General features: G+C 38.2%; 1 protein-coding gene across 1 annotated transcript in view; it reads right to left on the bottom strand.

Moving 5' to 3' along the window:
• LOC121369757 (fibropellin-1-like) overlaps positions 1-27,259 on the bottom strand; it is a 56,855-nt gene that overhangs the window by 16,822 nt on the left and 12,774 nt on the right. Inside the window, exons 3-13 of the mRNA XM_041494816.1 lie at positions 26,554-26,627; positions 14,692-14,886; positions 12,704-12,842; positions 9,130-9,264; positions 6,759-6,875; positions 6,249-6,359; positions 5,439-5,657; positions 3,700-3,807; positions 1,781-1,957; positions 1,224-1,403; positions 361-551 (exon numbers count right to left, since the gene is read on the bottom strand). Coding sequence (XP_041350750.1) covers positions 361-551; positions 1,224-1,403; positions 1,781-1,957; positions 3,700-3,807; positions 5,439-5,657; positions 6,249-6,359; positions 6,759-6,875; positions 9,130-9,264; positions 12,704-12,842; positions 14,692-14,886; positions 26,554-26,627 — 1,646 coding nt within the window. The remainder of the gene's footprint in view (positions 1-360; positions 552-1,223; positions 1,404-1,780; positions 1,958-3,699; positions 3,808-5,438; positions 5,658-6,248; positions 6,360-6,758; positions 6,876-9,129; positions 9,265-12,703; positions 12,843-14,691; positions 14,887-26,553; positions 26,628-27,259) is intronic.

The raw sequence follows: 27,259 nt of genomic DNA, 5'->3' as shown, positions 1-27,259 counted from the left end.
TTAACATGTTCAATATTTCTGTTACAATAAATGTTCAACATTTCGGCAGCAGCTAAGCCGCCTTCGTCAGGTGAAATAACGTTTCCCACTTTTTACATTTTCGTAAAGGCCCTTTTCCAGGTGCGCGTATGCTTTGTTGTTGTTGTGGGGGGGGGGGGGGGGGTGCGGGAACGGAATACGGAAAACGAACGCATCTAAAAAAAAATCGATTCTACGGTTAACAATAACAATTTCCAAATGAGCGGCTCGGTATACCCGCGTTCCGTGCCCGCACAGCGCCAAACACCGTGCAAATGGAAAACGGCCGTAAAGTATATAATAATTATAAATACTGTGGTCATTTTGAAGCTGATATCTTACCTGTTGACACTGGCCTCCATTCCGACATGGCCGGTCAATACAGTAGTCAATCTGACCGTCACAGGTAGACCCGTTATAATTGGGAGGGCATCTGCACTGGAACGTGCCCGGAACGATACCCTGCGAACACGTCCCTCCGTTCTGACAGGGCCGTGATTCGCACTCATCTTTGTCAATCTCACAAGTAGGACCTGGTAAAACAATGGAAAGTAATTAAATAAAGTGGCCGGTCTCGGGGAAAGGTGATGCAGGAGGCCTTATCCACTAAAGCCTTCTATGTTCCTATAAAAAGGCATCACTTTTATGATTAAAAATATCAAAACTAAAGGCTACATCACAAGATACGAGTGACTCGTACGACAGTAGCAAGAAGAATAGCCGATTCACAAGACAAACATTACGATTTCATTGGTTGCTGTGCAGTTAAGGTGATTTTAGCGTAAAACGAAACCTTAAAAACAGGACACTGATGTCGAGAGAAAAGACTGTGTCATCAGGATGTAGAGGATGAAATACATTTTCTAAAAAGCCCTATATAAACTTGTACATGTCTTTCGTTAAAAAAAACCCCACACAAATAAAACAAAAAACATGCCATTGTTTAAACTTAAAACTACGTGTTGGCATATTATGTCCAGATAGCCGGTGTGTGTGTGTGTGTGTGTGTGTGTGTGTGTGTGTGTGTGTGTGTGTGTATGTGTGTGTGCGTGCGTATGTGCGTGTGCGTACGTGTGTGTGTGCACAAAGGACAGCATACTTTAACCTTAATTTGATATAAGCACGAAAATCAACTGATATGAATGAACGAATAAAAATATATAGTTCTTAATAAAAAATAAAAAAAAACAACTAGGATTACAAACCCTCGAAACCAGGGGCGCACAGACAGCGATAAGTGCCTGCACTTTCTTGTCGACAGGTGGCGCCATTTCTACACGGCTGGAGGACGGCGCACTCGTCAATATCCGTGTCACACACGTCTCCCGTGAAACCAGCTGCGCAGCTACAGATGAAAGTCCCCGGTCGACCGTTCCGACAGGTAGCTAAACAACACAAACAGAACTTTTAGGTATCTGAAATTATCTACACTTTAAGAATGCCTTTCTACTAATGGAAAAAAAGAGGCGGGTTTTCTCTCTAAGTTTATATGTCATAATTACCAAATACTTAACATCCAATAGCCATTGTCCACGTACTTAGTTTTTAATTTTTTAATAAGAACCACTTCTTCTAGATACATTATGGTGACCATCTTGGATATTTCCTGGATGGTCTTCATGTAAAAATGTATTAATACCAATATCTCAGCATTCGATTTCTAATAGCAGTTTAGCACTTTGGTTTACAGAGTCACTATAATTAGTTAATGCAAACAGTGGTTGCATGGCAAACTACAATAATCGTATGAAGTTACACGAACCTCCGTTCTGACAGGGCCCTGAATTACACTCGTCTATCTCCTGATCGCACAGCTCGCCCTCCCAGCCCGTGAAACACTGACAGCTGAACGAGCCGCGCCGGTTCCGACAGTTTCCGTTACGGCACGGACTCAGAAAACACTCGTCCACGTCCAGGTTACAGATGTCTCCCTGGAAACCTGCACGAAGATATTCATTAAACAACAACTTTATAATTATACAGACACGGACCCAAGATTTTGTAAGAGAGAGAGAGAGAGAGAGAGAGAGAGAGAGAGAGAGAGAGAGAGAGAGAGAGAGAGAGAGAGAGAGAGAGAGAGTGTGTGAGAGAGTGTGAGTGAGAGTGAGAGAGAGAGAGAGAGAGAGTGTGTGTGTGTGTGTGTGTGTGTGTGTGTGTGTGTGTGCCTGGAGAGGAGCGTCACAAAATTATAAATAGGGCAATTTGAGTCTAGGTGCCAAAGGGAGCATGTTCTGTGGTGGTGGTCGTACTGGGTGGGTGGGGGAGTTCAGGGCCATACTCATCTAATTTGTTTATGAATACAGATGCTTAGAGACGTGTTTTCAGAGCAATTTAGTATTGCATATTGTGGATGATATATATATATATATGTATGTATGTAATGTATGTATGTATGTATGTATGTATGTATGTATGTATGTATGTATGTATGTATGTATGTATGTATGTATGTATATATATATATATATATATATATATATATATATATATAAGTCATTAAAAAGGATACTTCAAACGGGTCAATGTTATAGACAAACATATTGTTACCTAGATCAAATATTAGTCCCCACAAATAGTGTGATAAATGTGGACTTACGTACTATTATTTCTTTCTCTCGGTTTACCTTTCGTATGCTTATTCGTTTGTGAACTGTAATTGTTATTCCTTCATTATAGCGCCATAAATCTTACTATTATTTGTAAGTTTATTATTAATGTAATTATCTTTATGTATTCGATTAGTGAACGGTGTTGTATGATGGTGAGTACGATTGAAGCATTAATTATTAATTAAAACAATAAAAAAACATACTGATTTGGATTGTAGTGGATAGAAAATACATAATGTACATGTAAGTATCAAATAAGCATGTCAGATCAAAATCCAATACAAGGCCAAAACGAAGAAAAACAGTGTCGCAAGTCTTAAGTGAAGCCACACACATAACAAGTTATCAAGTTCTGAATACTTCGGCCAAGGATGATGCTTCCTATCCTATCGTTTTAGGAGTTTATTTGGCCCCAACTACACACTCGCACATACACACATGGTCGCAAGCTCTATACGGTGCTTGTATTAATTTAGTAAATTAGTCTGTGAATGTCAGTCCTCTTTGTGGCGGTGCAAAAGGGATGACATTTCCAGTAAAGGATCTCCTCGGGAGTGGCTGTCCTCCTATGGACAAGGCACTAGATAGAGGAAGGAAGAAATTGTTTTATTTAACGACGCACTCAACAGATTTTATTTACGGTTATATGGCGTCAGACACTAGATGGAGATTCATGAAATTAACCACTACTTTTTCGAATGCCTATTTGACTCTGTATTGTGCAGATATATGGCCCTAATCATGTATACGATTTTGTTGTTCAGATTCAAAAGAAAAACAAAAATGACATTTCGGAAAGTTACATCCCCCCCCCCCCCCCCCCCCCCCCAAGAAATCCTGGACCCCTGTTTTGACATGCAGTTGTTTTGATTATAAATTGGAAGCATACACTAATGCTAATTGCAGACACCTGAGATGCAGAGTTCAGATGACCTTGACCTTTGGTGACATTTCATATTTGTGTTATTTTTGTTGTTGCTGGTGGTAGTTTTCTTTTTTTCCTTTTCTTATTTTAGGGGGGATATGGTGTTTTTAAGAATATATTTGCTGCGTTTTATTATAAAAAGTGTACCTTCGGGACATCTGCAGATGAACTGGCCAGGTATGGACTGTTCACAGGTTCCTCCATTGACGCACGGGTTGGACGCGCATTCATCAACGTCTATTTCACACTCAGGTCCTGCAATCAAGAGTTAGTTACACGGACGTCACGGACGACATTCTTGATAGTACTCACACACGTATTCTGAGAGAGATGTTTTGTAGGTTCCAGAATCGAATACAGGGTAACCTAACTATTGTTCGTTTGCGTCAAAAGGGAACCGATGAATCGGCAGATAACTTTATTAATGAATAGAGTTGAAATTCATGTAACATATTAAGTTTCAAACCCATAACAACTAAAGTTTTTGAAAAATATTTCAGTCTAAATATATATATATTTTTAAATATAAATTACTATCAAATTGCATAGGACAAATCAATTTTGATACAGGTATAAATACAACTGATGGAACAGCCAAGTTAAAGCACATGCAGTTCTACCTTCAGTATCTGTATACTGCATTATCGATTACTTCGCTGTTATAACAATTTGCCTTAACCCCTATATTAAAAACATATTAATCTATATAATTGGATGGTAATTTGTTCAGAAACTTTTTTTTTGTTGTAAAAAATATTATTTGAGTTGGTATGGGTTTAAAAACTCAATAATATGTTTTAATATAAGTTTTCAAATTATTCATTATAGAGTTATAAGCCAATTCATCGGTTCCCTTTTGACGCAAACGGACAATTTGTGGTGGTGGAGGAGAGAGAATCAGTGCACAGTAATACAGGGTCTTCTCCAACTTGTCAAAAAGAACACCTTTAAAATAAACATGGGGTGCGGGTAGGGGGTAATGTCCCTGGCCTGCACTCAATAAATCCAGGCGCGGTTCTTTCATCTTTATTACAGTCACACCTGATCACGTAGGAACCTTTATTATAAAACATTTAGTGAAATATCTTAAAATATCAGTGAAATAAAAGTGTTATTAGTCACTCAGTGACGATAACACATTTTCGAGTGAAAATTTCACTCTAAAATGTGTTATCGTCACTGTAGAAAGTGTTATCTTCACTGTAAGAAAGCCGGAACTATTTTGTTGCTGGCATTTTAAACAAAAAGGTAAATTGCCAAAAGTTATATAATAAATAGAAATAATCGAGTGAAGTTGTCAATCATATCTCACGAGTCGCGCTTGCGCGACAAGTGTGATATGATTGCAAACTTCACGAGATGAGATATAAATCATATTTAACAAAAACAAAACCCTGAGTAACCGACTTAGGGAATAAAATAAATGAGGGGGTGCGGAATTGGCAATACAGATCAATCTTTTTGTTCTTGAACGCAGTTGTTTAAGCATTGTAAATGTAAGTTACACGCGTGTAAGACATAACCAGCAAGATAACAGAGTTCTTTAAACTGTTTCGTATTCCGTACGACCCAGATTGCACATAGCATATGAATACATTCAGAGTTGTCAAGGAAATATACATCTTTCAAATGAACAATACATATCATGTTCACATTTGGAATCAGTAATAATGGTATAACGGTAAACACATACCAGAGGCGGATCTAGGGGGCCCCAGGGGTCCGCTTCCTCTAAATTTTGCGACAGTTATAATTTTATTATATATTAATTTTCATTTTTTTTTATGATCCCCTTCCAAACCTCCCACAAAGTTCCCTTGGCATTCCGCCTCATGTCACCCCCCCCCCCTACCCTAAATGGATTTTCTGGATCCGCCACTGCATACCAGTGAAGCCGTCCGGGCAGTGGCACGTGTAGTTTCCTGGTTCTCCCTCTTTACAGGTGGCGCCGTTGTAGCAGGGGCTCAGCAGCGTGCACTCGTTGATGTCGATGTCGCACGTGAGGCCGCGGTACCCCACGGGACAGATGCACCGGAACATGCCCGGCTCCGGCTCGTCACACGTGCCGCCGTTCGTGCACGGATTCCTCAGACACTCCTGCACATCTGTACGATAATTAAAATGGACGTTTTTAATAATAAGGTGCAAATTCTATGTATCCGTAATCCGTATGCGTATACGTAATCCGTATGCGTATTATTGGTTATGCCCATACAAATGCAAATCTTTACTAGTTCTCAATTGTTTCATCAGACTATAACAATAATAATGATCCAAAATAATTATGTAAACTTGTATATTAATTGTTTTCATGGGGCGGGACATAGCCCAGTGGTAAATCGTTCGCTTGATGCGCGGTTGGTCTAGGATCGATCCCCGTCGGTGGGCCCATTGGGCTATTTCTCGTTCCAGCCAGTGCACCACGACTGGTATATCAAAGGCCGTGATATGTGCTATCCTGTTTGTGGGATGATGCTTATAAAAGATCCCTTGCTGCTAATCCAAAAGAGTAGCCCATGAAGTGGCAACAGCGGGTTTCCTCTCTCAATACCTGTGTGGTCCTTTACAATATGTCTGACGCCATATAACCGTAAATAAAATGTGCTGAGTGCGTCGTTAAATAAAAACATTTCCTTCCTGTTTCATGATTCATGTATTTAGTTCTATCCCCTGCACAGTTCCGTTTTATAACATACCAATATTGCATAGCGGTCCTTCCCATCCCAGGTCACAGCTGCAGTTGTAGTAGTTGACGTTGTCTATACACACGCCGTGGTTGCATGGATTACTAGCGCAGTCGTCAATTCCTGAAAGTAACAATGTTTTGAAATTGTTCAATAATCTTCAGCTGTCATTACCATCATCATCACCACCACCATCATCATCATCGTCGTCGTCGTCATCATCAGCACTATGTTGTCAAACCCCGTTATTTCGATGTTGAAGAGACTTGATTAAGAAGATCGAGATATTGATGGTTCGAGATAAGCATACTAGTTGTTAGTTGGAAATTATGCCATAGGGCAATTTTTTTTTACATCAATATATCCTGGGGTATTGGGATTACAAATATCAAGATAATGACGTTTGACATAACAAATTAGAAATACAAAATAAATATGTACCACTACAGATAATTTTTACCGAAAGTAAATATTTGGGAAAAAAACCTGTAAGTATATATATAAAAACAAATCAAATCAAACCTCTTTCACACTGTACACCTGTGTATCCCGGACTGCAGGTACACTGGAATTCTGGGTCATTGTTTGGTAACCACCGACACGTGCCTCCATTTAAACATGGAGCACTGCGACAAGCACCTGCAATAACACACGCATGAAATTAATATTCATGTACATATATATATATATATATATATATATATATATATATATAGTTTAGCAGTGAACACTGAAGACGCAGACCTTAGTTTCAACTCGCGAAAATGGACACTAAGTTCAGTTGATCCACAAACCTGTAACACACATATATAAATTTACAACATAGTGAAACGTTGACACGGGGAAAGTAGACAAGAGCTTGTCTTCATAACCGCCACTTCTCAGAGGTACTTGCGTTTATAAAAATATGAAAACTGTCTTCCGTGGTATTAGAAACACCATGATGACCAGAAACCGGAAGTAGATAATCTAAACAATAAGGTCTAAGTATTGTCTGATTTTAATTACTAAAAACTTATCAAACATATCATTTAGCTACTCCTTCATCTATCACTGTATGTATAGAATCATCTATCAGATGCCGGTATTGAGTATTTGGAGGTCTATATATACTCTTCAAAAAAAGTTGGGGAATCTGAAATATTAATGTTAATATCAACTATTAGAACGAACATACGTTGTGACCATTGACATCCTAGTAAAGAACGTTCAGGTCTGTTTATCAACACACTGAAACACATTCCATAGTTTGCACATGCATCACGCAGTTGCCCCGTACACTTGCGTGGGGGTGTCATTCTCAATTTTGACAATTTCCAGGAAGGTCGATTAATCACTGTGGAACATTATTTCTGTCAATCTTTTTTATTCTGTTGTTCATACAGTTGTTATTGTTTTTAGTCATTTTTATTGTTTGCATTTGCGATTTACTGATAAAGAAACGTCAACTTTCAAATTTCACTTTTGACCCCAATCGTCCTTCAGAATCTTTGGTGGTCATAAAACCTACTGTAATACTGAACTACCGGTTGTAATGTTTGCCCAATTAATTCACTAATATTATATAATCATTCCCCACAGCTAATATACCTTACAGTTTTGGCAATTGTAAATTCTTATTAGAGTTCCCCTACTTTTTTGAAGAGTATATAATGTTCCAAATGTTCAGTTTTGATTTATTTCTATACCTACATTTCAATGAACCTGGCTTCAACCCTGGTATTATTAAACCGGTCCTTTTTTTAACTTTAAGATATATATTTGTGGTGGGACGTAACCCGGTGGTAAAGCGTTCGCCTGACGCGCGGTCGGTCAGGGATCGATTCCCGTCTGTGGGCTTATTGGGCTATTTCTTGTTTCAGCCAGTGCACCAAAGGCCTTGGTATGTGCTATCCTGTCTGTGATGTGGTGCATATAAAATATCCATTGCTACTAATGGAAAACTGTAGCGGGTTTTCCTTTATAAGGCTATATTTCAAAATTACCAAAAGTTTGATATTCAATAGCCGATGATTAATAAATCAATGTGCTCTTGCGATATCGTTAAACAAAACAAACTTTCACTTTTTCTTTAAGATATCACCTCCCATTATCCCAGACGTAGCCCAGTGGTACAGCGCTCACTTGATGCCCTGTCGGTGTGGGATCGATTCCCGTCGGTGGGCCCACTGGGGTATTTCTCGTTCCAGCCAGTGCACCACGACTGGTATATCAAAGGCCGTGGTATGTGCTACCCTGTCTGTGGTATGGTGCATATAAAAGTTCCCTTGCTGTTAATAAAAAGAGTAGCTCATGAAGTGGCGACAGAGGTTTCCTCTCTCAATATCTGTGTGGTCCTTAACCATATGTCCGACGCCATATAACCGTAAATAAAATCATGTGTTGAGTGCATTTCCTTCCTTCTAACCAAAACAGCACATGAAATATTGGATGTCAAATATGTCGTAATGCTGACACAGTCATCACAGGAAACCAGCTATATTTTTCCATTAGTAGCGTGGGACATTTTGTAATTTGCACTTCTATACAGACAGGACAGCACATACCACGACATTTGATATACCAGAAATGGGGAATAACTGTGACGGTGAAAAATTAATCTGTCAAGAAGGTTCGATCCTACAACTGAATTACTTCATGCAAACAAGTACGCAGACAAGTGCAGGAAGGGGTGGGGTTTTTTTTGGGGGGGGGTGGGGTGGGGGGGGTCGAATCACGCTACCCAGAATTTTTTATTGAAAAATAAAATTCGCGTGGAGCAGGGATGGGGGTAGACCCCCAACCCAACCCCCCCCCCCCCCCCCCTTCACGCGATAATTGGAAACAACCAAGAAGATAAATAAATAAAAAAAAACCCATCATCAACTGTACAATGCTTCCCTCCGGAGCTCACCTCTGATAGCCTGCCGCTTGTGTCTGGAGAGCGTGCTGTTTGTGAACACTGACTCATCGCGTCCTGAGTCATAGTGGATCATCCGCACCTTGGGATGGTTCTTGACAACTACCGCATCGTCCCTTGCAGGTGTGGCTGGAAATAGGTTTAACAAACCGTTTGAAATAAAAACTATTGACACATTGTCGCTTCTCGCGACGAGACTTGCATTTACGATTTCTAACACGCGATTGAGTGGCGTTGTGCGAATGAGTAGTCCGCAACAATTAAAGTTGTACGCTATAATTAAAGGTATATGATCCTATATTCCCCTATGTACAAAACGAAAAGTACGCTACAGTATAAAAAATCGTTTTTATATACTCTTCAAAAAAAGAAACGCAAAAGGGTACAAATGGGTTATAACTCCGATTTTATGTTTCCTACCGGTTCATGCTTTGTGAATATAAGGTCATTGCATGTCCCAAACACATTCCCACGGTTACATTCGATAAAACGCAGCTACTGTACAATAAAGTTCCAAAATATGAATATTCGCAAAAACGCAGCCACGTGCAAACCATGTCACCACTGCACGTGCGTTGTCTGAACGTGCAACATGAATACCGACAGTATAAAAGTGCAGGGTGTTCACTTGCCTGGCCTCTGTATCTGGCCGACAGTTGACAATCCAGGACATGCCACGTCTCAGTGAACCGCAGAGAAACAATGCCATCGGCCGACTAGACGCAGGCGAATCCAGAACGGCCGTTGCCAGGGCATTCCATGTGTCCCCAAGCACCATCTCCAGACTGTGGGACCGTTACCAGCAACATGGATCAACACGTGACCTCCCTAGATCCGGTCGACCACGGGTCACTACCCCCGGGCAGGACCGCTACATCCGGGTACGCCACCTTCGGGAACGATTGACTACTGCCACCTCCACAGCCGCAGCAATACCAGGTTTGCGCAGGATATCCGACCAGACCGTACGGAACCGCCTACGTGAGGTAGGAATTCGTGCCAGACGTCCAGTTCGAGGTGTCATCTTAACACCACAACACCGTCGACTCCGACTGCAGTGGTGCCAGATTCATCGACAATGGCCTCAACTGCGATGGAGACAGGTGTGGTTCAGTGACGAGTCCCGATTTCTGCTCCGACGTCATGATGGAAGATGTCGCGTGTATAGGCGTCGTGGTGAACGTTATGCGGCAAACTGCGTGCAGGAAGTGGACAGATTCGGCGGGGGTAGTGTCATGGTGTGGGCAGCCATCTCACACACTGGCAGAACTGACCTGGTCCACGTGCAGGGCAACCTGAATGCACAGGGCTACATTGACCAGATCCTCCGGCCACACATCGTTCCAGTTATGGCCAACGCCAACGCAGTGTTCCAACATGACAACGCCAGGCCTCACACAGCACGTCTCACAACGGCTTTCCTACAGAACAACAACATTAATGTCCTTCCTTGGCCATCGATATCACCGGATTTGAACCCAATTGAGCATCAATGGGACGAGTTGGACCGACGCCTCCGACAGCGACAACCACAGCCCCAGACCCTGCCCGAGCTGGCAGCAGCCTTGCAGGCCGAGTGGGCCACGATCCCCCGGGACGTCATCCGTACTCTGGTTGCTTCAATGGGCAGGCGGTGCCAGGCAGTTGTCAACACACGCGGAGGCCACACCCGGTATTGACTCCAGATGACCTTGACCTTGGTGGTGTGTCCTATCACTTACTCACAATGGACTAGAGTGAATTGTGAACAATCCTGCAACATTTGGTAATTATCGGACTCACCATTCAATGATTAAATCAATTCTCCAAATGTTACGACAATGTGGTTTTGCGTTTCTTCTTTTGAAGAGTATATTTAAAAAAATATATTAGTGAAAGTAACACGTCGCCGTGTTTAAATCTAAACAGTTCACTAAACTGGTTTATTTGTAAGCCCAGAAGAAAAGTATTTTTCAAGAAAAATGCTAACACGATCTGAAGACATTTTGAGGTAAGAGGTAGGCCAACAAGATTTAAGACGTGAGTTTTAAAACCTTTCTGCGTGTGTTTCACATACTTAGTTCCAAGGCAATTCTACAGAATTTGAAATGACATCGCGGAAAGCGGGGCGCTACGCAATGTCATTTCACCACATTGCCTTTGTATGTGACCCAATTGCAGAAAAGTGTTTAAAAGAAATGTAAGAATGGCACGATAGATTTAAAAGTTAATGATTTATTCTAAATGCTGTAATATTAAAATATTTTATTATACATATATATGATGCAACATGAACGAATGAGTTCTTAACAACAACCCTGCACAAAACATACATCGGCTTTTGGGTGACAAACATGATAAAATTTGTTCATTCAAATGATGATCAACATCAATGTAAAAAATCAATTTTTGTTTACGCACAAATTCCAAAACTGTTTTTTCCCCTCAAAACGGCGACAATACAGACCGTATCTGTGATATTTACCGACTTCCAATTTTTGCGGTCCTTGTCGATATATAAAACGTTTATCAAAGGTACAGGGCTAAATTTATTTTATCATTTAACATAAAAACCACATGCAGTTTTCTTTTTCGCGGAATTCGATTTTATCATTATGTGTGATGAAGAGGTGAATGCAATCATCCATTTAGAAACATTAAAGGGACATTCCTGAGTTTGCTGCATTTTGTAAGTAAAGTAAAGTTTGTTTTATTTAACGACGCCGCTAGAGCACATTGATTTTTTTATCTTATCATCGGCTATTGGACGTCAAACATATGGTCATTCTAACACTGTTTTTAGAGGAAACCCGCTGTCGCCACATAAGCTACTCTTTTTACGACAGGCAGCAAGGGATCTTTTATTTGCGCTTCCCACAGGCAGGATAGCACAAACCATGGCCTTTGTTGAACCAGTTATGGACCACTGGTCGGTGCAAGTGGTTTACACCTACCCATTGAGCCTTGCGGAGCACTCACTCAGGGTTTGGAGTCGGTATCCCATGCCTCGACTGGGATCCGGACACAGTACCTACCAGCCTGTAGACCGATGGCCTGCCACGACGCCACCGAGGCCGGTGCATTTTGTAAGATGTTATCGACTAACAATGACTTTTAACGATTGTAATTACATATCAAATATATTTTTCTGCATAAAATATTAGTGACTGTATATTAAACACGTTTCTGATCGTTCTAATATTTGTACTAGGTTAAATTTCACTTTATTTCCTTAAATATATATATATATATATATATATATATATATATATATATATATATATATATATATATATATATATATATATATATTTTTTTTTTCGTACATACGCAATTATTTGAAGACAAAATCCAGTTTGGGCTTCTTACAAATATTAAGACGACCAGAAACACATCGAATATACAGACACTGATATTCTAAACTAGAAAATATATTTAATATGTAAGTTTACTCGTAGAAATATTTTATTAGTCGGAAACATCTACAATGCAGCAAACTCAGGAATGTCACTTTAATAATGTGTTAACTTAGTAATCTGAAACATATATGCCTTAGTCATCTCATAAATGTATTAATGACTTCTACTACCTGTGTCACAAAACTCTCCACCCCAGCCAGGTAAGCAGTCACGTGACCCGTCGTCACGGCAACGAAATCTGATGTTATCATCATCGTCATCGCAATAGACACTGCAGTCTGCCCCGTAGTAGTGTCCGTTGCAGTAGAACTACAAAACAGAGAAAAGATCAACCAGTGACCAGGTGCTTAATATAGTGACTGTCTTGTGTTTTCTCTTTGTATGTTTGTTGTTTGTTTAAAGTTATTTTCGTGCTTAAATCCAGTTAAGGTTCAAGCACTGTGTCCTGGACACACACACACACACACACACACACACACACACACACACACACACACACGCACACGCACACACACAGTGGGTTAGTGGTTAGTTGTTAGTAAGAGAGAAGTCGGTGTAGTGGTCTTACACCTACCCACTGAGTTGTTAAACCTACCCATTGAGTCGTTAAACTCGCTCAGGATGGGAGTCGGTACCAGTATGCGAACACAGTACCCACCAGCCTTATGTCCAATGGCTTAACTACTACACCATCGAGGCCGATATCTTGGCTTGCAAAGGAAGGAAGGAAATGCTTTATTTTAACGACGCACTCAACATATTTTATTTACGGTTATATGGCGTCGGACTTGTGGTTACGGACCACACAGATAATGAGACAGGAAACCTGTTGTCGCTACTTCATAGGCTACTCTTTTCGATTAACAGCAAGGGATCTTTTATATGTACCATCCTATAGACAGGAAAGCACATAACACTGTTTTTGATATACCAGTTGTGGTGCACTGGATTGGCTTGCAAAGATGTTTGGTGCCTAACACAGTTATTTTGATACGAGAGAGAGAGAGAGAGAGAGAGAGAGAGAGAGAGAGAGAGAGAGAGAGAGAGAGAGAGAGAGAGAGAGAGAGAGAATGAGAAAGGGAGAATGAGAGAGAATAAGAGAGAGAGAATGAGAGAGAGGGAGAGAATGAGAGATAGAATGAAAGAGAGAGAATGAGAGAGAGAATGAAAGAGAGAGAATGAGAGAGAGAATGAGAAAGAATGAGAGAGAGAGAATAAGAGAGAGAGAATGAGAGAGAGAGAGAGAGAGAGAGAGAGAGAATGAGAATGAGAGAATGAGAAAGGGAGAATGAGAGAGAATAAGAGCGAGAATGAGACAAAGAGAGGGAGAGAATGAGAGAGATAGAATGAAAGAGAGAGAGAGAGAATGAGAGAGAGAATGAGAAAGAATGAGAGAGAGAGAGAGAGAGAGAGAGAGAGAGAGAGAGAGAGAATGAGAAAGAGAGAATGAGAGATAATGAGAGAGAGAGAGAGAGAGAGAGAGAGAGAGAGAGAGAGAGAGAGAGCCTGCTGCCGCTACACATTCTGCTCCTACCAAAAATGCACCGAAGGAATGCATGCACTTTCAGACAGGATAGTAAATACCACGACGTTTGATGTTTGATGTATCAGTCGTGGGGATGAAATGGGAAAAATTGACGCTATCTCAACAACAAAGCAAATGCGTTGACAACATAAAAACTTACTCTGACGTTAACAACAAGACACACGCTTACTTTGACGTTGACAATAAGACAAAAGCTTACTTTGACGTTAACAACAAGACAAAAAGCTTACTCTGACATTAACAATAAGACAAAAGCTTATTCTTATGTTAACAACAAGACAAAAACTTACTCTGACGTTAACAACAAGACACACGCTTACTTTGACGTTGACAACAAGACAAAAGCTTACTCCGACATTAACGAGACAAACGCTTACTCTTACGTTAACAACAAGACACACGCTTACTTTGACGTTGACAACAAGACAAAAGCTTACTCTGACATTAACGAGACAAAAACTTACTCTGACTTTTAACAACAAGACACACGCTTATTTTGACGTTGACAACAAGACAAAAGCTTACTCTGACGTTAACGAGACAAAAGCTTACTCTTACGTTAACAACAAGACAAAAACTTACTCTGACGTTGACAACAAGAAAAAAGCTTACCCTGACGTTGATTGGGGTTGTTATGCTGACGTCAACAGACGAAATAATTGCTGCCTTTGTCAAACTTGGTTGATAGGACTTTCCTTCTAGCTCCAGTCTGTTTTCTTCGTCGTCAGTATGAATGATATATTCTGTGAATGGTCTTGGTATGGCATCTCCCATTTGATATAGCACTTTGAATGATATAGCTAAAGGCTGTTAAAAACAAGACATTAGAAAGTTAAGAGATACATTCAACGATACATTTATAGCACATTTATTACTTAATCATCGGTTATTGATTGTCAAACACTTGATAATATTGACACACGGTCTTCAGACGAAATATGCTACATAGTTTTATTAGCAGCAAGGGATCCTTTATATCAAGTTGTCACATTCCTCAGCTTTTGATATAAATGGCGTTGAGCACTGGCATCCCATGTTATGTCTTCCCTCATCAATGCTGCGTATGGGAAATTGTTGGAATGGCAAAACAGAACAGAACAGAACAGAACAGAACAGAACATAACTATATTTACACTCTACGTTCAAATCTTTATATACAGAGTTAAATACATAATTTGTTAAGTAACAGACACTTTTGGAGAAGTAATGAGTAGTTTTCATTTGAGGGTGTTTGGTCTTGTACGGAAGTATTTGCCTATGTATAGTTTCTTTTCATTGTCAAAATATGGCCACTAAAAAGATAATGAAATTCATTACCCAGATTAGATAGAGAAAATAGTCTGTCTTTTCGTTCAGAATGATTACTTGTTTCCAAGCGACTAATTTTCGTTTTATGAGGTAAATGAAGAAGATGCTTTTCAAACAATACACGATCCCACAGAGTTGTGTACTCAATCTGACAGTCCTGTGCAAACAGTACCGTAACCCTTGGTTAGCCGAATTAGGGGCGTAGTTGTCATTGCTTTAAGTGTTCACATGCTTGCACATAAATCTGAACGACAGAACTGTATTCCATTATCAAAACAGTATATGTGCACAAGATAGAGTCGAAAGGATGTTAGGCAAAGTCGTTATTGCCACCATGATCCGCTATTAGGCGCTCGTCCTTAGGAGGACCGCCACTTCCTAGGAGATGCATAATAAGATGTTTTATCCCTCTTGCACCGCCCGTAGGGGGACTGCCACTTCCTAGGAGATCCGTAATTGGAATATGGCTGTGAAATATGGGGATACAAAAATATCGACATTTATAACTCTGTTCAAATCAAGTTTATTAGACATATTCTTCCTGTTAAAAAACGTTTTTCATGTTATATGGTGAACTTGGTAGAATGCCAGTCGAGTTGACTATCCACAAAATATTAATTTGTTATTGGGCACGAGTTATCTCAGGGAAACAGTCTAAACTATCTCTATTATTATACAAATCAATGACGAGAGACTATATTAGCAATGGAACTAACTATAAATGGATTGCTGCTGTTCAAAATATTTTAGATCATCTAGGAATGAGTAATATATGGCTATCATAAACCTTTCTATCTGTAAAATGGCTATCACAACAAATTAGCATAAGACAAATCGACCAGTATTTACAAACATGGAAAAATAATATTTCAGAGTCATCGAGAGGTAAAACCTAAGAACATTTCAAAGAACAACTAAATTTGGAAAATTATTTTAATATTAATCCTGAAAAATTATGGACAGTTATGATAAAATTTAGGACTTGTAACCATTATTTTACCTGTTGAGACTGGACGTTGGAATACAGTTCTATTAGAAGATAGACTGTGTACTATTTTTTCTTGAAAACGATATAGGAGACGAATTTCAATATTAGTATGTAGTTTTTTTCAATAATACCCAGAAAGAATGTTTACGTCCATATTGTTATATCCGACCAAATATATATAAATTTAGAGAACTTATGAGTAGTAAAAGAATAAGCACACTAATAAAATAGCTAAATTCATGAATATAATTTTTCAAGTATTTAAACGCCCATAACAACAAGAATACCCAATAGCAACCACAATCACCATACTATAAACAGTTAATGAAACTGAAGGTCAACATACAACTTTACTTCATATATTTTAAATCGTATTGCATTATTTTACGTCTTTAGTGTTAATTTATGAAACTTGTTTTTTTTTACATCAAATTATACACGTTTATAAAAAATGAAATGCACTAAATATTTATGTCTATATATTGTAATATCAAGAACTGTACAGTACACAGTTGAAACTGAAATATTCTGAATAATTATATTTTACAAGAAAGTATACCAATTATTTTTTCAAAGTATTAAAAACAACACAAAACACAAGTTGATGCAAATGTTATATTTTGAAAGTATAATAATTTGGCGATAAATAAACACGAGTATACTCAATAAAACCCATAAAATTATAATATCATAGTTCACAACAGCACTAGGGGTGTAATGTGCGATTTCATAAAGGACCACTCATAACCATGTGCAAGCATGCAAGCATGGACCCGACGTCGGGCAGATTTCTGTCAATGACAATAAGGTCTGTCCGCTGTTGGCCACAGATACCGCCCCAAACCATCACAGATCCACCACCAAACGTTCAGTCTCCTGAACACAGCACGGAGCTGTTTTCTCGGCTGCACGTCGATATAGCCGAGTCCTGCCATCAGCTCTGAATAACTGGAACCTGCTCTCATCAGAAAAGAGTACACGTTGCCAGTTCCGATGTTGACAACGTTGAAACTGACGTGCCCAACGTAAACGTCGAAGTCAATGTTGCCTCGTCAATGTCATCCCTCTGAATGGTCGATAGGGCCTGATACCATGCTGTCGTAGTCGACGACGTATAGTGTGACAACTGATGACATGTCCAAGGCCAGTCGCTGCAGATGACGTCATAGTGAGGAATCTGTTACGTAAGTGTAAGATGCGGAGATGGCGGTCCTCGTTGGCTGTTGTGACGCGGGGTCTACGACTTCATGGTCTGTCTGCAGTCCTGCCAGTCACCCTGTAACGCTGTATCAACCTGGTGGTCGTCAATTTTGTGCAATTCAAGATTCTTGCCACATGGGCATAACTCGCACCCAACTGCACCATACCAATAGCACTCTCTCTTTCTTCAACAGTTAGCCTTGCCATGTTCTCTGGTGTTTTACTGTTGACTGAGGCATGTTCTAAGCAATGGTACCCTTTTTTACACCCTTATGTGCAAGAGTATCATGTTTCTCGTGCAGTATAAATTTGATGAATAAACTCATTTTGCACGTGCGGCATCGCCCAAACGCAGCAATGTGCGACTATTCGTCATTGATTGCATTATAACGAACAATACTGGAACCTATCTAACCTTCCATGAACGTGTATTGTGTTTATTTATAATAAAAATAATTGGTATACTTTCTTTTGATCATCAGTTTATATATATATATATATATATATATATATATATATACTCTGTTCTGTTCTGGATGTTTCATCCCTCCTGCAACTCCTGTAAGAGGACTGCCACTCCCAAGACTAGATTAGAAAAACCAAAACTTGCACAGGATAGAGCTTAATGGAATATATTCAATTCAATTCCATTCTTTATTACAGTAAGCATTTGCTTATTGGTACAAACAATATACATGTATAATACACGAGCAATACAGCTGTGACTGAATGCACTCATGAAGCACTGTAAGCATAATGATGATACCAGGTGTTCGCTCATTAATTTTACACCAGCTACCAACAAACCCCACCCCCACCACGATATTTGTATTTGTAAAAAAAATACCCAACCCATTTATCTCGGAACACTTACAATGAATCGCATTTATTATCAATGAATTGCGTTTATTATCAATTAAACGAATCACATTTATTATCAATGAATTGCGTTTATTATCAATTAAATGAATTTCATTTATTTATCAATGAATCGCGTTTCTATTGGTTAAATGAAACCGTTGTTGACCGTCCTCTGACTTTGCCAAGACCGGCCTCGGTGGCGTCGTGGCAGGCCATCGGTCTACAGGCTGGTAGGTACTGGGTTCGGATCCCAGTCGAGGCATGGGATTTTTAATCGAGATACCGACTCCAAACCCTGAGTGAGTGCTCCGCAAGGCTCAATGGGTAGGTGTAAACCACTTGCACCGACCAGTGATCCATAACTGGTTCAACAAAGGCCATGGTTTGTGCTATCCTGCCTGTGGGAAGCGCAAATAAAAGATCCCTTGCTGCCGGTCGTAAAAAGAGTAGCCTATGTGGCGACAGCGGGTTTCCTCTAAAAACAGTGTCAGAATGACCATATGTTTGACGTCCAATAGCCGATGATAAGATAAAAAGTCAATGTGCTCTAGCGGCGTCGTTAAATAAAACAAACTTTACTTTACTGACTTTGCAAATATTAGTTTGTTGATAAGCAAACCGATGTATAGTTTTCATCTTGTGAACGTCCACACTCATTAGCGACAGCCTGTAATGTTATAGTTTCCTGGCTATATAATCTTATCAGCGTTACTTTTCAGTACCATGAAAGTTTGTTTTTAACATCTACATTTGTATGATTTTTTTTTAATTTTCATAATATTTTAGCAACTGACATGCAGGTGGCCACTTTAGTAGGTTTAACTGTAGTTATTTATTGCCTTTTGTCGAATGTGATAACTTTTGTTTTAATGCGCAAAAAATGTGATAATTTGTTTTATTAAGCAAAAAGTGTTTCTTTGTATCATCATCATTTGCACGTTGTTTTTGTTGTTGTTCTTTTGTCTTCTTTTTTGTTTTGTTTATTTATTTGATTGTTTGTTTGTTAGGGGTGTTTGTTTTTTGTTCCTAATATTTCAGCAACTAACATGAAGGTGGCCCATTTCAGTGCATTTAGATATGCTAGTATGTTGTTATTTACTACCTTTAGCCGAATACGATAACACTTTTTTAAGTGAGCAAGAAACGTTAATTTATAGCAGCAACATTTGTACGGTTTTTGCTTCTCACCCCTGTTATTTTAGCAACTGGCACGAAGGTGGCCATTTCAATATATTTAACTGTAGTTAATTATTACCTTTGGCCGAATGCTATAGCACTTTTTAAAGTGGCTTTCTTTGTGCCTTTGTCATTTATAATGGGGTTGTTGTTTTTTGTTGTTATTCTATCTTCTGATATATGTTAGCAACTGACACAGACTAGCTGTACTACTTCCCTCTCGTGTACTCCGTGATACCGACTGTCCTATTGTTTGTAATGTGCAGGGTCGGACCTGACGTGGACGATGTATCGAGATGAGTCAAGGCACGTCTTGGGAGTCACTCTACAAACACCACCACGCGTCCAGCGCTCTCTTGTTTGTCTGATACCACGGGAGTCCACGGGACCTCATCCGTCTGATGTTTCAGATCGTTTGGGAAGCTTGGCGATATTTTATGCAAGCCTTCCATAGTGTTTTAGTATTTGGCGAAGAGCTTTGTTAATCCATTCCTGCATCTTCGCAAGCCAAGGTACCATTCTGTATGACTATTGCGTACCATTCCGTATAACTACTGCGTACCATTCCGTATAAATACTGCGTACCATTCCGTAAAACTACTACAGTAGTTATAGGAAATGGTACCTTGACCTTCGAAGATGCCATTCCTGTGGACTTCATGTTTATTTTAAATGCAATGAACTGATGAAGATTTAAAACTATCCTCATGTTTGACATTGTTATGCAAGCTTAAATAAATCAGGGGCCTAATTCAAAAAGGTCTCTTAGGCTCGACTAGACAACAAAGCATCATCTTTGCAAGTCTTTTAGCATTGCACTGCGAGATCGCAAAGTTGCGAGAGTTTAGTGAATTAGTGTCTGTACGGAAATGTGAGCTTTGTTTAAACATTCCTAAATATTTTATATTAAACAAATAAATGATAAAAAATGCAGTGATGAATATAAAATGATGTCTTTGCTTGACACGCGCCGACACCCACACACACAAACACACTGCCTCACGCATGCTAATACTTGTCTGAAATTGTATTCATATTTCGTGTTTATTGTATTATTTAAAAATTTGAACATGATAATATTTGACGTTCTACCCACTGGGTATTTATGGAAGCATGAATCACAGAACCGCTGTCACACTATGAACGGCCTAGCGCGTCAGCCCTGAAACCGTTCATACATAAATTATGTGTAAAGAGTTATTTATGCAAAGAATATGTGTGGGGTCGATTAATTTGTAGATATTTATCAGAAATAAAACATGGTGTTCGCGCGAAACTGTTCATACATTAATTGTGTAAAGAGTTCTTTATGCACAGGTTATGAGTGGGATTAATTAATATACATATATTTATCAGAAATAAATGTAAAAATAGCGAAATATGACACCATTAAAACTGTAGATATTTGTAAATTTTGTGTTAGTAAAGGTTTACGGGTATGCATCACAGCAACTTTAAACGCATGGTGTTAGCGCGAAACTATTCATACATTAATTGTGTAAAGAGTTCTTTATGCACAGATTATGAGTGGGATTGATTAATATACAGATATTTATCAGACATAAATGTAAAAACAGCGAAATATGACACCATTAAAACTAGATCTGTGTGAATTGTGTGTTAGTAAAGTGTGTCATATGACGGGTATGTGGCGACACGGCGGCTTTAACGCACGGTGTATAGACACAGGTGTTTGTGGTAATCGTGGCGGTGAGGACACCACCTCGTGGCTTGAACCCGGATCTGTTTGCTAATCATTACCCATGTTCAGTGATCTAGTGAAACCAGGAAAGTGCAGATGTGCCACTGTGTAAACGGCGCTAGGCAAATAGGATCTACTCGTTTAGTTAGCTAAGAAACTTCTCTTTTTGTCTTTTTTTTACAGTGCATGTCATATGGAACAGTTCATCAAAAAACACCATTAGTTTAATTTGCTTAATATACCGATAGAAAATTTAGTTTATGACACAAAGATGTTATTGTTCGTTCGCGTTAAGAGGGAAGAGATGAATTGGTATGTGACTCTATAACGAATAATTTTAAAAATCATATCACAACATATTATTCAGTTGTAAACCTATACCATCTCGCAAAACATTTTTTGTAAATTGCTGTTGCTGTTGTTGTTGTTTTGTTTTTGTTGGGGTTTTTTTGTGTGTGTTTTGTAATTTAATGGGGTTTGTTTTACAGATTACTATCTAGTTGGACATACTAAATCTTTTTGAGACAGGGATGAAGCAACTAATGGAAGAGCCAATGTAAAGCACCTGCAGTTTTGCCTTTATTCTCGGTGTACTGCATTATCGATTATTTCAGATACAATTCAGGTGAAAATCCAAACCATGGCTGTTCCACTAACTTGTTTTCAGCCTTGTATTAGAAATAACCTTTAATCTATACAATTTGATGGTAATATGTTAAGAAACGTTCTTTTCTTATTTCCATATATGTTGTTTTGTTGTTTGTTGTTGTTGCTGTTGTTTTTTTTGTAAACAAAAATGTTATACTAGTTGATATGGGTATAAAACTTAATATGTATTTATATATGATCAATCAATCAAGCCATCAATCAATTAATCAATCAATCATTTGATACATGCTGACATCCACCAAAGGTTCAAGCACGTCTGTCTTAGAAGCATTCGCCAAATTCCTGGCAGATGTATCCAAGACAGGGACAGTATTTGAGTTATGGAATTTACAATTTTATTTAGGAGAAAAAAAAATCATTGCAAAAGATTATAAATTCAAACCCCAAATTTAATTGGTTTGCCTCAAATAAATATGGAGCATAATAGTTGCAAATAGATCAAGCAGTCAAAACGATCAAAGTAGTAGAACCATATGTATGAGATTTAGCATTATATATATATATATATGTATGTATGTATGTATGTATGTATGTATGTATGTATATATGTATGTATATATATATATATATGTATATATATATTAAAAGAATCCTCCATATGTATCCATGTGGGACAGGGCTATTCCACTCGAGGGTATATAATTTGTTGTCAGGGACGAGGCTTGCCGAGTCCCTGACATCGTATTATGTACCCGAATAGCCCTGTCCCACATGGATACATAATGGAGGATTATTTTTCTCCCACCTAGTAGATGAAAAACAAGCATTTTGGGAAAACGTGAAAAACCTACATTTTTTTTTATCTTACAATAAAATAATCATAACCATTGAAAAGACCGTACCCAAAAATGGTTTATACTAAAAGTATAAACCGAAAATGATAGTACAATTTCATTATGACAGCAGGTTTCCTTGTTTTTATGAAATATAAAAAGCATTTCTTGCGTTATTTTGCCGTTTACATGACGTCACCCGATGTTAATATCAGCTCAAACCATAGAAGTCACGTGGTCATGCAAGACCGATTTATTCCGCATGGGCTGACGTCATGGAATACGCCTGTCTTGCATGGCTAGGGATGGGACATATATATAACTAACTAACTAACTATATATATAACTAACTAACTAACTATATATATATATATATATATATATATATATATATATATATATATATAGTTAGTTAGTTAGTTAGTTAGTTAGTTAGTTAGTTAGTTAGTTAGTTAGTATGCTATGTTATTAGCAAACGGACTATAATGTGGGACTGACAATACTGACATTCAGTTAGTAATGTGAGATCAACTTTAGTGACACTGTTAACTTCCTGACACTATGGATGACAACTGTAATTGCAGTCTCTTTACTGTTACTGTTCATGTGATCCCTTGTTTCTTTCCATCATAATAACGACACAATAAAATGTCTTTAAAAATAATTAGTTTATATGCGCGCGTGCGTGCATGCATGCCTATGTGTGTGTTTTTTATTTTGTGATGTATCGTGTTTCGTTTGTTTACATTGGTTGGCTGACTTGTTGGTTGCTTGGTTGGGGTTTTCAGATGGTGACCATGGTAGTATAACATCAATAAACCGTACACCAAAACATCTTAGATGGATATGAATACCCAGCGGAGAAAGAAAATCCCATGAAACTGACATTTTAAAAATTATGCATGATTTTCTTTCCCTTCATAACACTAAGAAGAAGCATGTAAGACACGATGGTGCTTTTTTTAATGCTGAAAGGTTGAATGTGGCATGCAAACGACTGGGGATATTCTCACAATCACGGGCTTATACAATGCATTCAATGATTGTTGGTTTTGATTTCGATACAGTTCCGTTTCATACTTAATATGCATAATATACTTTTCTATTAAAGAAACCCTCAGCTGACCAACGTTGCAAGTCGCAATCAGACAAGATTTACAAAACACTGATATAAATTTAAAGTCGGGACTCAAGATTTTATAATATACTGAACAACAAAAAAACCCCAACAACACAAAAACACCCTCGAATATGCATCTCTCTCTCTCTCTCTCTCTCTCTCTCTCTCTCTCTCTCTCTCTCTCTCTCTCTCTCTCTCTCTCTCTCTCTCTCTCTCTCTCTCTGTGAATGTGTGTGTGTTTATATGTGTGTATGTGTGTGTGTGTGTTTATGTGTGTGTGTGTTTATGTGTGTTTATGTGTGTGTGTGTGTGTGTGTGTTTATGTGTGTGTGTGTTTGTGTGTGCGTGTGTGTGTGTGAGTATGTATGTATGTGTGTGTCTATATGTGTGAGTGTGTGTGTATGTGTGTGTGTTTATGTGTGTGTATGTGTGTGTGTTTATATGTGTGTGTATGTGTGTGTATGTGTATGTGTGTGTATGTGTATGTGTGTGTATGTGTGTGTGTATGTGTGTGTATGTATGTGTGTGTGTGTGTGTAAGTGTGTGTGTATGTGTGTGTGTGTGTGTGTATGTGTGTGTGTGTGTGTGTATGTGTGTGTGTGAGTGTGTGTATGTGTGTGTGTGTGAGTGTGTGTATGTGTGTGTGTGTGTGAGTGTGTGTTTATGTGTATGTTTGTGTGTATGTGTGTGTATGTGTATGTGTGTGTGTATGTGTGTGCCTGTGTGTGTGTGTGTATGTGTGTGTGTGTGTGCGTGTGTGTGTATGTGTGTGTATGTGTGTATGTGTATGTATATGTGTGTGTGTGTATGTGTGTGTGTGTAAGTGAGTTTCATGTTAAACGTAATCAGCATTTGGCTATGTTTAGATAGCTCAGGATGTTGGAGATGTAAAATTGTTTATAGTTAAATTTAGACAACGATTGTTTTCATAATCTTCAGCAAAATTGGTGTAGTTCTGTTACTAATTTATCTGATACTTTTTACTATAAGCATTATAAGTCATTGTTAAATGTAGAACGTTATCGCACTTATGAAATCACTGTTTAGATGTAGTAACTTCAGACTTGCTGTTGACCAAGGAAGATATAACAACAATGTTGTCAACATAGCCTACACTGAAAGACTGTCCATATTTTCTGGATCATGGATTAAGATATATTGAGAATGAACTCCATATTTTTCTGGTAAGCGTTATAATGTACTAAGAGATCACCATATTTCTAAATTAAAAAAAAAAATCATTCATTGCAAACCTTTATAGATATTATGACATCAGAAAATTTCGATGTAATATTCAATGTATGTCTTTATCTTTATAATGTGCAAAAACTTAGAAATACTTAAATATTTAAATATATATCTATAGTAAAATGTGCAAACACTACACATGCGCAAACATATATAACAGTTTCTGACTGTATTATGGGCCTATGGCCTTTATACTGAATAAAAATTGTCTTGTCTTATCTTGTCTTGTCGTAATTCGGTAAAAAAAAATCTGTACTATAGACTATTAGCATGGGTCTAAAATGTTCACAACACATTGATAATTTTAAGATACAAAAACCAATGGGATTCAGAATGAATCATTTAAACTAAAATTTATAGACAACTAAATTGATATTCGTGTTTCTTTTGTCGCTCAGAATATAGCATTCTTGTTTATATGAATAGCATGTAGAATATGTCAGGAGACTTAAGTCTTGAGATTGGACCTTAAAGCACGGGCCCTGCATATTAAAATACTAATTCTGTAATTCGTGGTTGAACAGCTTAAAAGCATCTTCTTCGATGATTTTGGAAGTTGAAAATAGCATCTATGCTAACATGCTCAAGCAACCATTTTAATGATTTAACTGTTAATTCCTAATGTTGACGAACATGCTACACATGGACTAAAAGAAAGTAAAAAATCGTGTCTGAGGATCAGCGCAGGTTTTTACTTTGTAAGTATTGGGATCGGTTTTTGAATTCTTAGAAGAACATGGCTAACTCCGAGTTAATTCGGACTTAACAGTTGTGTTTGTTTATCCGACGGACGTGTGCTCCAGAAACATTACTGATTCGGTGACCTTGAAGTTAGTCAGTGGATTAGTAACATGGCATGACGAGTTAGACCACTTTTGACAGCAATTACGCCAATTCGCAACTAATTCCTCGTCTGTGCCAGTACAGCGACGTAAGCACGTAGAAAAATGTAACATGGTGGAAGGGAATTTGGGTGAAAACAATCAGATTTGAACTGGCAGAGTGCATACTATTGCATATTTTAAAAATATTTTTTGGACTGAAGACAGTTCTAGTATCACTCTATATACGCGACAAACATATCACAAATAATTTGTCACAGTATATTTATCCAGTTACTGGATTGTTAATGTTTTAGTGCTGTTAAACAGCTCAACTTTCTTTTCTTGATCATATATATTTGTAACGTTCTGTAGTTAACGTAAGGCTCTTTTGGGGCATTTAAAAACCCTCCTCCATTAATATGGACACACACACACACATGTAAATACAGAGAGAGAGAGAGAGAGAGAGAGAGAGAGAGAGAGAGAGAGAGAGAGAGAGAGAGAGAGAGAGAGAGAGAGAGAGTGTGTGTGTGTGTGTGTGTGTGTGCATATGAATAAACACAAATCAAGACGAAACAAAACAAAGTAATTCAATATCTGCTTACCCTCACAGGGCCAAGGATTGTAAATTCAGCTTGTAAACTATCGTCTGGTACATCCCTGAATTCGTCTGTTAACCCTACAAATATAAATAAGTATATTCGAATAAGAATCATAACAGTAATTATCAATTATCAGTGCAGCTACGTATTGTAATAATAACTGGTTGTACTTACAACAGAGAATACATCATATAGGAATTCAAAATATATATTACATTACTTTTTTACATCTGTTGTAGATAATTTTCATCTTCAACATACAATGGAGATCACTTTTGAGATTGTGATTCGTTGTTTTCACAGTGATGACCTGTACCATCCATTGAAATAAGCACGATCCAAATTGAATGCTCTGCATAGGTTAACATGAAACTGATTGCTCTGTGACGTACAAATGATTAATTGCAAGTGCAAGCGCAGTAAATAAGACGTTTCAATTGGAAAAGACGTTTAAACTTATTTTAAACCTGGGTTTTTTTTGTGCGTGTGTGTGTGTTGGGGAGGGAGGATATGTAAGAAATAGAAACCTCATTCATGTCCATTCAATACCATCTATCTTACAACTCTTTGTTTTAAACCGTAATTCGCTTTCGTTTGTTAATTTTGAAGCAAGTCGTTGTAAAACAAATGGTATCTAACGGCCATTCATACAGTGTTCCATTATAGTTATACTGTATGAAACTTATTAAACACATTTGTAAATTATGAT

This window comes from Gigantopelta aegis, chromosome 4, assembly GCF_016097555.1.
Source record: "Gigantopelta aegis isolate Gae_Host chromosome 4, Gae_host_genome, whole genome shotgun sequence".
Classification (NCBI taxonomy): Eukaryota; Metazoa; Mollusca; class Gastropoda; order Neomphalida; family Peltospiridae; genus Gigantopelta; species Gigantopelta aegis.
Note: the sequence above shows the minus strand (reverse complement) of the source record. Positions and strands in the feature narration are given on the sequence as shown.